Source organism: Podarcis erhardii, assembly GCF_964252035.2.
Source record: "Podarcis erhardii genome assembly, chromosome: 8".
In the NCBI taxonomy this organism is placed as follows: domain Eukaryota; kingdom Metazoa; phylum Chordata; class Lepidosauria; order Squamata; family Lacertidae; genus Podarcis; species Podarcis erhardii.
Window position 1 is genome coordinate 86769969 of NC_138499.1, and position 12501 is coordinate 86782469.

The 12501-nt window shown below is 47.7% G+C and overlaps 1 protein-coding gene and 1 long non-coding RNA gene across 2 annotated transcripts in view; one reads left to right on the plus strand and one right to left on the minus strand.

Annotated features, from left to right (window-relative positions):
• DELE1 (DAP3 binding cell death enhancer 1) overlaps positions 1–6178 on the minus strand; it is a 21140-nt gene extending 14962 nt beyond the window's left edge. Inside the window, exons 1-2 of the mRNA XM_081872806.1 lie at positions 6019–6178; positions 5808–5922 (exon numbers count right to left, since the gene is read on the minus strand). Of these exons, the coding sequence (XP_081728932.1) occupies positions 5808–5922; positions 6019–6070 (167 nt within the window). The 5' untranslated portion in view covers positions 6071–6178. The remainder of the gene's footprint in view (positions 1–5807; positions 5923–6018) is intronic.
• Positions 6179–6424: 246 nt separating this feature from the next.
• Positions 6425–10018, plus strand: LOC309347961. The gene is made up of 2 exons (XR_014159082.1): positions 6425–7317; positions 9810–10018. It is a non-coding gene; the product is annotated as an uncharacterized lncRNA (long non-coding RNA).
• Positions 10019–12501: the final 2483 nt, after the last annotated feature.

Genomic DNA, 12501 nt, shown 5'->3' on the forward strand with positions numbered 1-12501 from the left:
AGAATTCAGTTCCGGCACCTCTCAGGTGGACAGCACTGCCATTACAGGAGAACAAGGGAGGCATTAATGGTGAGTTCCAGCACCTCTTTTTCTAGAAAAATAGTGCTGCGTGAAACCCTTGGATCTGAGTCCCATGTAAGATGAGGGAATATTGTATTGCAGCTTATTTTATGGTTTACATCTATCATTTGGAGCATTATTAAAGTCTTGAAATCTAATTCCTCAGTCTTCTCTGTTTAATAACCTGTGACCATGTAATGAATTGCAGTGTTATTAAATCTGTATCAGTAATGGCTGTCCCAAGTGCCTCAGGGATTCAGGGAGGCAGTGGGACTTAGGCTATGCTTGGAGCATGGGGTGCTAATCTGAAAACATGCACCAGCGTCCACATCAAAGCAATATTCTAATAGGGTCAGATTCTAGGGCAAAACACTGACACAAACCACTTTCACAACTCATCACTTTAAAATGTAAAATAAATGCACACCTAAAAATATAAAGCATTAATGGGGAGCTGCTTGAAAACAAATATATAATGCAGGTACACTCCTCAGAGCCAGGACTGGCCACAGCTCCTTGCTGAGTTTATGTGTAGAGGTAGCGATGGAAAAAAGAACTGGAATGACATGATCAGCTCCTCTGGCTACAAAAGAATTGCGTGGTGACAGTGGGCACTGTTTTCCAAGGAAAGCTGGCAGGCATAGCTCTTTTTTATTTATTAAGTTTAAAAACTAATGTTCTGCATATAGATTAACAGAAAAACCAAACATGAGGCATAGGGCAATAACAATTGTTCATAATATTGCTATACTATTATATAAAGGATCAGTACGGTTAAGCTGACAACTAAGAAGTTGAGGGTCAAAGGATTATGTTTGCATTTCTTCCAGCCAAGGTGAGTATGGAGCAAGTTACTTGACCCAGAGGTCCGTAACTGCCGAAGGAACAGGTGGATGTATTTGATGGGTTTTAACAAAGTCTAAAAATTCCCCACCAGACTGTCATGAAGGAGCCTGGTTCTACCTTTCCCTTTAGGAATCTGAAATGCCGTCTCGGCTTTTTTGAAATGTTTGACATCTTTTGTTCTTATATGTGATGGAAGCCACCTAGAGTGGCTGGGAAAACCCACCCAGATGGGCAGGGTATAAATAATAAAATTATGGTTATTAAATTATTATTATTTTCCTGAAGAGCAAAGTTCCAAATCTTATTCCACTAGTTTGTAATATTGAAATCGAAAGTGTCTTCCAGCATTGAGTTAGACCAGTGTTTCCCAACCTTGGGCCTCCAGCTGTTTTTGAACTACAATTCCCATCTTCCCTGTCTTGCTAGCTAGGGATGATGGGAGTTGTAGTCCAAAAACAGCTGGAGGCCCAAGGTTGGGAAACACTGAGTTAGACAGTCTTGCTGCAAGAAATCAGGATGGTATGCAGTTCTTTGGATTGAATGTCCTCATTTATTCCTTCAAATATCCAGAGTAAAGCAAGATTTGGAGAAAACTGAATACGGTCTTTAATAATTTTTAAAATGTCTACTTATATCTCAAACCACATTTGTTGTTTTGGACCGTCCCACCACACATGTGCCCCGCTGACCGTATTCTCTCCAGCACAAATGGTAGGACTCCGAAGAGATACTGGAAAAATTGACCAGTGTAAAATACCATCTATGAGCTATTTCTAATGCCTGTTCCCTTGTAAGAACAGTGTTAGATTTAAAGGGGCTCCCCCCCCCCATTCCTGACCAGGTAGCTTCCCTCAGGTTCATCTCCCAATTAGATTTTAAACTTGTTTAAAATCTCATAATACAAATTCAGTAAGCTCTTAAACATTGCTACCACAAATACCTTTCCATTAGGAGAACAGATGAGTGGCATGAGAGTGGACTACAGGGTCTTGCAATAGATCTAAAAGTTGATAAACGTGAAGCCATCTTACAGGTAAGGTTCCTTAATGCCAAGGTTAATTGCTTTCTTGAGATTGGGTATGAATTTTGGTAAAAATATTTCAACAATAACCCTTTGGTTGTCAAATAATGTATTTTTAATAGAGAGGTCATTAGCTTTAGAATAGTACTTCATTGGCATTAGTGGTGAATCTACGAACAGTATTTTTTCTGCCATTTTTTCCAAATGTCAATAGAGCATTGTGTGTATGTGTTTAATATTATTACAAAAGGCATGTGAAATTGGATTGAAAAAATTGAGGAAAAGGTACATTTCCTATTTGAGAGTTTCCTTATTGGACCCATGTCTTGTTGGGGCAGAATATCATGCTTGCAGGCACAATTCTCTGAGCTTAAAACTGATACAACACAACAAGGTGGAGGCTTGAAGTAAGAGAAAGAAGAGACTTGGCCCTCTTCCAAGGCACATTAGCTCCCCCAACCCACCCTTAACTATAACTATGCCCAAAATTCATATTTGAAACACCTGTAATGTGGAGCTGGGCAGACCAGAAGTCATAAAAGCAGAGGCGACAAGAAGCTCAAAGCTTTATTTCCATAAGACTCCCAAAGATATTAAAATAACACAATCCTTGCCAAAGCTATATTGATAATCTATGTGTCTGCAGTGAGCAATATTTCCTGATCACTTTACAGTTGTCAAAATTTGGCTACACTAAGGTGAAGGTAGCAAACGCTCTGTGAAAAGTCCTGCCTCTGAAATAGCTAAGGTTTCCCCGCTTTGCACCCCACAGAAAGAACCCCAGGGTGAATAAACTTTGCAGTTTCTAAAGCCCTCTATTTGTACAGTTTTGCAACCAAAGCCAATGAGCTCTGAAAAATGAGCATGAGCTTGAAAGTCTTGTTCCAGAGAAAAAATGGCTTTGATCATTACAATCACATGCTGAGAATATAAATTGCACATATTTCCCTTTAAGCACACTGGAAGTCTGCTTTAAAGAATGTAGCCTCAGGCAAACAAGAACTCTTCTTCTGGACAACTGCTTGAGCTGCCACCCATCATGAATATCGCAGGACAGAACTAATGCTGAAAAGAGCCCAGGTTAGGGCTGGGATGGAGAACCTGTTTTCAGCCTGAGAAATGAATTCTTTTTAAGGTAGCATTCTGGGGGGAAATGCCAGTGCAAAATTAGAGCAATGTTAACTTTAAGGTTGTACAGTAGACTTGTATTTACATACACTCAGACATCCCTCTCTATCCTCCATCCAAGAAGCATGATCAAAATCCAAGGACACATTCTAGCCAGGGGGGTGGTGGTGTGGGGAGAGTCCCAAGGGCTAGAGCGAGCTTGTGGCTCCACATTTCTGCCTCATGGCCTGGTTTTGCCCAGATTCTGGGCTTGCTGTGAGGTGTCAGTTTAGGCCAGGGGTGAGAAACTTCTGTCCTGTGGGTCAATCTTGGTCAGCTAGGTCTCCTTCAACGAATGAACCAACGAACGAACAAACTAAAATTATACATTTCTTATTATTATCCTCACTATAGCAAATCACAATTTTATGCCATAATTTCTAGCCAATTTGTTTTTATTAAGCTGTGATACCATTTAAAAAGAAAATTTGCAAAAATACAGTGGTACCTTGGTTTACAACCATAATCCGTTCTGGAGGTCTGTTTGTAAACCAAAACAGGTTTTAACTCAAGGAGCGCTTTCAACAATGGGACCTCCAAATAAAATTTGTTCGTAATAAAAAAAAAAAAATGGGTTGTAATCCAAAAAAAGATTGCGAACCGGGACATGCACTTCTGGGTTTGACGTGTTTGTAATCCCAAATGTATGCAAACCAAGACATATGCAAACAAAGATACCACAGTATGGATTTCCATCAATTCTTTTGCACTTAGAATTGTAACAATTGTTCTTACCAATCCAAATGTAGTCTAAAGTTATAAAACACAAAATTCATGTCTTATAACTTTATTTCAGCCACGAATGGTTACTGTACAGTAATAAATTATTTCCAGTTATGTAGTCCAATTTTAAAGGTTTTCGTTTTAATATTGTTTTATATATATATTGTTGGGGAAATAAACAAGAAACTTGTCGCTGTTCTTTATTTCTCCTTTTGCCCCACTGATATAGTACCTGACTATATAGGAAATTAAGGGACGCGGGTGGCGCTGTGGGTTAAACCACATAGCCTAGGACTTGCCGATCCGAAGGTCGGCGGTTTGAATCCCCGCGACGGGGTGAGCTCCCATTGCTCAGTCACTGCTCCTGCCAACCTAGCAGTTCGAAAGCACATCAAAGTGCAAGTAGATGAATAGGTACCACTCCAGCGGGAAGGTAAACGGCGTTTCCGTGTGCTGCTCTGGTTTGCCTGAAGCGGCTTTGTCATGCTGGCCACATGACCCAGAAGCTGTACGCCGGCTCCCTCAGCCAATAAAGCGAGATAAGCACCGCAACCCCAGAGTCGGTCACGACTGGACCTAATGGTCAGGGGTCCCTTTACCTTTACCTATATAGGAAATTGGTTCTGTTTCTGTCAGTGATTGTTTTAGATTCCCACAAGCGATGCAACCCAAAACATGTTTCAGATTGGAAGCAAGGATAAATCTCGTTATTTTTCTACTTTCACTGCCTTTTCAAAATCCACCCACACAGGAGCAAAGTGTGATTAAAAGGAAAGGACAGCACTTCACTTCTTTCCACAGAGGCATGCCTGCTGTGTTTCTGATGCTGCTTTCTATCCAAATTCTCTGTGTAACAGCCAAAGGTTTATTAGCTGCTTCCCAAACTTTTGTGTAGCCCCTGTGGTTTGAATGGCCCGCTAAGAAAGACGATAACCCAATAAAATTCAAAAGAGCGACCAATTAATTGCATGTTTAATTGAAATCCAATTGCAAGTTCTTCTCGTTGAATTAACGTAACGGAGGAAGCTGATCCAGCAACTTTTCAAGGCCTGGGGTGTGTGTGTGTCGTTTACACCTGCGCAGGTAACCCAGGGAGGCTCACCTGGCGCCACCGTTTCCCTGGGCTGCCCTTCGCCCTTTTCTTCTTCCTGTCAGCCCTGCTTGAGGCTTTATTTTTTCTGCCTCTGCTTACGGGCAGGATGAAGCGGCTCATGTCCCAATAAATAACAGCGGTAATGGCAATGACCTTTACCAATGGTAATGGCCACTGGTCCCATCACCTCCTGGCAAATAGAAGGGAAAGAAATGGAGGCAGTGAGAGATTTTACTTTCTTGGGCTCCATGATCACTGCAGATGGTGACAGCAGCCACGAAATTAAAAGACGCCTGCTTCTTGGGAGAAGGGCAATGACAGGCCTAGACAGCATCTTGAGAAGTAGAGACATCACCTTGCCAACAAAGGTTCGTATAGTTAAAGCTATGGTTTTCCCAGTAGTGATGTATGGAAGTGAGAGCTGGAACATAAAGGCTGATCGCCGAAGAATGGATGCTTTTGAATTCTGGTGCTGGAGGAGACTCTTGAGAGTCCCATGGACTGCAAGAAGATCAACCTATCCATTCTTAAGGAAATTAGCCCTGAGTGCTCACTGGAAGGACAGATCCTGAAGCTGAGGCTCCAAGACTTTGGCCACCTCATGAGAAGAGAAGACTCCCTGGAAAAGACCCTGATGGTGGGAAAGATGGAGGGCACAAGGAGAAGGGGACGACAGAGGACGAGATGGTTGGACAGTGTTCTCGAAGCTACCAGCATGAGTTTGACCAAACTGCGGGAGGCAGGGGAAGACAGGAGGGCCTGGCGTGCTCTGGTCCAGGGGGTCACGAAGAGGCGGACACGACTAAACGACTCAACAACAACAAAATGGCAATGACAGCCCCCCCCCCCCCGCCCGGAGAGCGCGGCTGCAGGTGCGGCGGGGTCTCGGCGTCTCACCTGTCCTCGGTGGGCGCGGGGTCTCCGTCACAGGGCCGGGCCGGGCCCACAGGCCGGTGGCGACAGAGGGCGACGGTGCCGCCGCCTCCTCCTCCTCCTCCTCCGGGGAGCCTCACTGCGCGCGGGAGAGAAAGAGAGAGAGGTGAGGAGAGGGGCGAGAGGCCCCCGCCGCGCCCTCCCTCCCTCCCTCCGCCCCGAGACCGGGACGCACCTCCCCGGCCGAGGCTCCACAGCAGCCGCCACAGCATCGTCCCGGCGACCATAGAGAGGGGCCTCGCCGTCCCCGACAGAGCGCCCGGCTTTTGCGTCAGGCTCGCGCCACGAGCGGCTGACTTCCGGGGGGTCTCCGGCGAGCTCCGGATGCCCCGCCCCTTCCTCCGAAGCGGGAGGGAGGGGGAAATAACGGAAGGAGCCTGCGCGTGCGCCCTGGAGCCGAGCGCGCGGTTCGTTGCGTGCTCTCAACCAACGGTTTCAGGACGCGGATGCGCCTGCGCGTAACAACGAGGCTTATCCTCGTGCTTTGCCATATTCCCTCAAGTGGAAATCCGGACAGATATGTTGAGAATTTGGGGGGGGGGGACAGCTCACCCAACCCCCCCCAAAAAAGTTTGGGGGCCTTTTTGCATTTTTAAAGGGTTATTTTCGGGGGAAAAGAAGCAAAGAAAATAACCTCCCTTGCCATATGTCCGGGTTTTACCGATTCCGCAAAGCGCCCCATTTCCCTTCCCAATTTGCAGACGTGACGGGGAAAACCCGGACGAATGGCAGCCGGGGTTTGGGGTGCGGCTGCTGCGCTTTGCTCCTTAAAGTGCCTGGACCAGGAGCTTTCTGGAAGAGAGAGATGCATTATTATGATTATGTGGCTTATTGAATTTATATAGCACCACCCTTCACCCAAACTTGGCAGGGGGTGGTTTATAGGCAAGAAAGTAGGAAAGCACAGAATACAGAGAGGAGAAATGCATCTGTGAAGCCAGCTCGCGATCTTTTCTAAATAAATTAAATAAAACTGCTTAACCCACTGAAAGATATATTTGAAAAATGCATGTTAAGGGGAACAATGCCAATTGTTAGGTATGATAGCTACAGTAACAGGGTCATGTCCTCCATTGTGACATGTCCCCCTGCTGAGTGACTTGGCTGAGAATTTGGGAAGAGCAACTATTTGAGGATAGTTCAAAGAAAAGATGTTGCTTATATGAACTGTGTCTTCTGAAAAATGAAAATTTCTTCATCTCGCCTGTAAGTCGGAGCTCTTCTTCTTTCCACAGTCTGCTTCTTTTGCTACCCCTTAAGATTTAGAAACATAGGGAATCAGGTCATGGTTATATTTATTTTTGAAGATTGTCCTCAGGGCCATCTTAGATGCTTTGAGGGAAATGGCTTGCCTTCCCCCCTTGTGGGCACCATCACAAGAAGAGCATCTCCCAATTTTGGTGGGTCCTTTGACAAGATGTCCCCCTCCGTGGGTTCAACTGCTTGCTGTACTCTCCAACAGAGGTTTCTGAAAGTAGGTTTAGACGCCAGGTGCTCCAAATTCAGCACAGTGATAGAGAGTATCAAGGAAGTCTCTAGAACCCATTTCCTGATTATTTTCCCTCTTCTTCCCTAGGTATCAAAGACTACATGGGCTGCTGGTCTCCTGTTGTCACATGCCAAAGATCCATCCCCTGGTCTGTAAGGAGGAGGAGGTAGAAATATCACCACATCAATGGGATGATGAAGTAAATGTAATTAAAAATGAGAAGGAGGAGTTAATGCAGATAAGAACCATATATGTACGACTGTACGACCAGGGAATGGACACCACTGATGCCAACATGGACGGTGAGTGTTGATCTTTGTTCATGAGGAACAGGGAGGCCAGAGAGAATCTGGCTGCAGGGTGGGGTGGGGGGCAGCTCCCTGATTCAAGAAGAGTTCAGGGATGGGATGATGACTGGCAAGAGCAACTATTTGAGCAACTATTTTCTTCAACAGAGGTTTCTGAAAGCAAGTTTAGCTGTTAGATAGAGCAGTGTTTCCCAACCGGTGTTCCGCGGCACACTAGTGTGCCGCGAGACGTTGCCTGGTGTGCCGTGGGAGGGAGGCGGGCGAGAGCGCAAGGCTTGGGGCGGCAGCTGGCAGCGCGGAGCACGGGGCGCCCTTCGGAGGGCTCCCTGTGCTTCGGGCAACAGGCTGCCGCCCCAAGCCTTGCGCGCCCGGCGGGAGCTCCTGCCGGGCGCGCAAGGCTTGCAGACACTCGCCCGAAGCACGGGGAGCCCTCCGGAGGGCTCCCTGTGCTTCGGGCAACAGGCTGCCGCCCCAAGCCTTGCGCGCCCGGCGGGAGCTCCGCGCGGGGCAGACATCTGCAGCTTAGGGAGCCCTGCAGGACTTCCCCGCAGGGCTCTCCAAGCTGCGGATAGCAGCCTGCTGCCCCCCACGAGGGGTGCTCTTAAGCAGAGCGCCCCTTGGGCGGGGCAGACATCTGCAGCTTGGGGAGCCCTGCAGGACTTCCCCGCAGGGCTTTCCAAGCTGCGGATAGCAGCCTGCTGCCCCCCACGAGGGGTGCTCTTAAGCAGAGCGCCCCTTGGGCGGGGCAGACATCTGCAGCTTGGGGAGCCCTGCAGGACTTCCCCGCAGGGCTTTCCAAGCTGCGGATAGCAGCCTGCTGCCCCCCACGAGGGGTGCTCTTAAGCAGAGCGCCCCTTGGGCGGGGCAGACATCTGCAGCTTGGGGAGCCCTGCAGGACTTCCCCGCAGGGCTTTCCAAGCTGCGGATAGCAGCCTGCTGCCCCGCACGAGGGGCGCTCTCAGAGCGCCCCTCGCGCGGGGCAGACATCTGCAGCTTGGGGAGCCCTGCAGGACTTCCCCGCAGGGCTCTCCAAGCTGCGGATAGCAGCCTGCTGCCCCGCACGAGGGGTGCTCTTAAGCAGAGCGCTCCTCGCGCGGGGCAGACATCTGCAGCTTGGGGAGCCCTGCAGGACTTCCCCGCAGGGCTCTCCAAGCTGCGGATAGCAGCCTGCTGCCCCGCACGAGGGGCGCTCTTAAGCAGAGCGCCCCTCGGGTGGGGCAGACATCTGCAGCTTGGGGAGCCCTGCCGGACTTCCCCGCAGGGCTTTCCAAGCTGCAGATAGCAGCCTGCTGCCCTGCACGAGGGGCGCTCTTAAGCAGAGCGCCCCTCGCGCGGGGCAGACATTCACAGCTTGGAGAGCCCTGCAGGACTTCCCCGCAGGGCTCTCCAAGCTGCAGATAGCAGCCTGCTGCCCCGGACCTGTCCTGAAGGCTTGCAGCGGGAGGAGGGCTTTCCTCCCCACCGCCAACATTCAGAATGCTGTTCTGAATGTTGGCGGTGGGGAGGAAAAACCCTCCTCCCACCGCAAGCCCCGGGAAGAGAGGAGAAGCTGTGCGCCTTCTCTTCTGTTCCCGGACCTCCCACCGCAAGCCTTCAGGACAGGTCCCAGAACAGAGGGGAAGGCGCGCAGCTTCTCCTCTCTTCCCGGGGCTTGCGGTGGGAGGAGGGTTTTTCCTCCCCACCGCCAACATTCAGAACAGCATTCTGAATGTTGGCGGTGGGGAGGAAAGCCCTCCTCCCGCCGCAGGCCTTCAGGACAGGTCCGGGAACAGAGGGGAAGGTGCGCAGCTTCTCCTCTCTTCCCGGGGCTTGCGGTGGGAGGAGGGTTCCCCGCTGTCCCGGAGATTTCCCTATGGGCTTTCGTCTTGCGAAGCAAGCCCATAGGGAAATTCGTCTTGCGAAGCCGCTAAAAAATCGGAAAACCCTTTCGTCTTGCGGGTTTTTCGTTTAGCGAGGCATTCGTCTTGCGGGGCACCACTGTACTTTATATATAGTCAATATAGGCACAGAGTTAATTTTTTAAACATTTTCTAATGGTGGTGTGCCTCGAGATTTTTTTCATGAAACAAGTGTGCCTTTGCCCAAAAAAGGTTGGGAAACACTGAGATAGAGAGTATCAAGGAAGTCTCTAGAACCCATTTCCTGATTATTTTCCCTCTTCTTCCCTAGGTATCAAAGGCTGCATGGTCTGCTGGTCTCCTTCTGTCGCATGCCAAAGATCCATCCCCTGGTCTGTAAGGAGGAGGAGGTAGAAATATTGCCACATCAATGGGATGATGAAGTAAATGTAATTAAAAATGAGAAGGAGGAGTTAATGAAGATCAGAACCATATACGTATGACTGTACAACCGGTGAATGAATGCGACTGATGCCAATATGGATAGTGAGTGTTGATCTTTGTTCATGAGGAACAGGGAGGCCAGAGAGAATCTGGCTGCGGGGTGGGGGTGGGGGTGGGGTGGGGTGGGGGGCAGCTCCCTGATTCAAGAAGAGTTCAGCGATGGAATGAGGAATGAGGAAGGAAGACAGGTAGGCTAATGTAATCCACCTTGAGATTGTTGCAGAAAGATGGGTTATCAGCATAATAATAAATGAAAATGATTCTTAATATTTTCATTTATTATTATGTTGATAACCCATCTTTCTGGGTTTCTCATCTTTTCTCTTCCAGGCAGCGACAGCAGTGAGGCCCGCAACTCCAATACAGCTCTCCTCCCACCAAGACCCAGTTCCCCCAATTAGATATATACCATAGATTCTGGCGTATTAGGCGCCTGGGTGTATTAGACGACCCCCCCAAATTGGGAGCTGCAATTTGAGGGTTCGTCTTATAAGCCCAGTTGCCTAATACGCTGGGCAGCTCTGCGCCGGGAGAAGGCCGCCCGGCACGGAGCAGACCCCGCTGACCCTGCCGCTGCTTCGAAGCAGCGCTGGGGGTGAGCTCCGCGCCGGACGGCTTTCTCCCGGCGTGGAGCAGAGGCCGCTGCAGCAGCAGCGGGGGGCAGATATCCAGCGTATAAGGCGACCCCCAACTTTTTAACCTCTTTTTCGGGGTTAAAAAGTTGCCTTATAGGCCGGAATTTACAGTATTTAAAAAACACCATGAGTCTCCAGTGTGGTCCCTTAGGTTACTTGTTCCAATAATGGAAAGAAGAAGTCCCAGCATGGATAGCAAATCTTATGAAATATGCAGAAATGGCAAAACCCACTGCTTACAAACTGCTTGCAAAAGAATGGAAATATTTACAAATAAACTGTAAACAGATAAGAACATTGTAATAACCTGCAGTTTTATAAGAGTATATTTAAAGTAGATGAATAAATGAGCAAATTAAGTTAATTCGGATATGCAGGGGGGGAAAAATATAAAATATTAAGTGACAGAAAGAGGGGAACGGAAGTTGAATTTTGAAATGTTAAAATGATTGTAAAATTATTGAAATGTATAAAATTGAAAATCATAATAAAAAAGTAATGTCCTCCTGGACATTTTTGTCCTCCAGGAAAAAAGCCACAAGTGGGGTCCTGGGCCCATTGCTCTTCAATGGCTTTATAAATGACTTGAATGAAGGAGTTGATCATCAAATTTTCAGATGACACCAAACTGGGAGGGGTATCTATTGGTGCAGAAGACAGAATCAGAATTCAAAATGACCCTAACAGATTGGAGAATTGAGCACAAGCTAACAAAATGAATTTCAATAGGGACAAATGTAAGGTTTTGCATTTAGGCAGGAAGAACCAGATTCACAAATATAGGATGGGGGACAGCTGGCTTACTAGCAGTAAAAGTGAAAAGGATCTAAGGGTCTTGGTGGAACACAAGCTTCAAGCTTAACATGAGTCAATGATGTGATGCAGCAGCAAAAAAAGCTAGAGCTTATTCTAGGCTGCATCAACAGAAGTATAATGTCCAGATCAATGGAAGTAATAGTACCGCTCCAATTCTTTTGTGAATGAAATAAAATGGTTTCAACTAGTTTTTAATAGCCAATAATCAAATGTAGAGCTTGAGGTACATCTAAACAAGGCTTAGATCAACTCCCCAGATGTTCAGTGTCCAGGGGTTCAATGCCTGGCACCCAGAAACTCATGAAACAGGGGAGTCTGGCACCCACAAACTCATAACATTTCACTTCCTTGCAACCTAAGGAAAGCTGTTTATTGGCAGAACACACTGGGCAGAAAAAGAAAGAAATGGGGATGAGGAGGTCTAAGGGTGAAGTCTCGCTCCTAGCAACAAGTCATAGGAAATATCTCCCATTTTGTAAACTACTTTGAAGGCGGTGGTTGCTTTATAATCCAGCGGTAGAGAAATTTTATGAAATTAATTGACTTGGAGGAAGGAATGGAGGGGGTGTTAATCAAATCTGCAGATGACACCAAACTGGGAGGGGTAGCTAATGCCGCAGAAGACAGAATTGGGCAGCAATTGGGCAGAATTGGGCTTACTAGCGGTACATGTGAAAGGGATCTAGGGGTCTTGGTGGACCACAAGCTTAACATGAGTCCACAGTGTGATGCAACAGCAAAAAAAAAAAGAAAAAGAAAAAAAAAGGCTAATGCTATTCTAGGCTGCATCAACAGAAGTCTAGTGTCCAGATCAAGGGAAGTAATAGTACCACTCTATTCTGTCTTGGTCAGACCACACTTGGGAGTCCTGTGTCCACTTTTGGGCACCACAACATAAAAACGCTGTTGACAAGCTTAAACTTGTGCAGATAAAGGGCAACCAAGATGATCAAGGGTCTGGAGAGCAAGCCACATGAGGAATGCTTGGAGGAGCTGGGTATGTTTAGCCTTTGAAAAGAGGAGGCAGAGGACTTCCGGGTTAGCGCGAACGGCTAATGGCGGATTCCC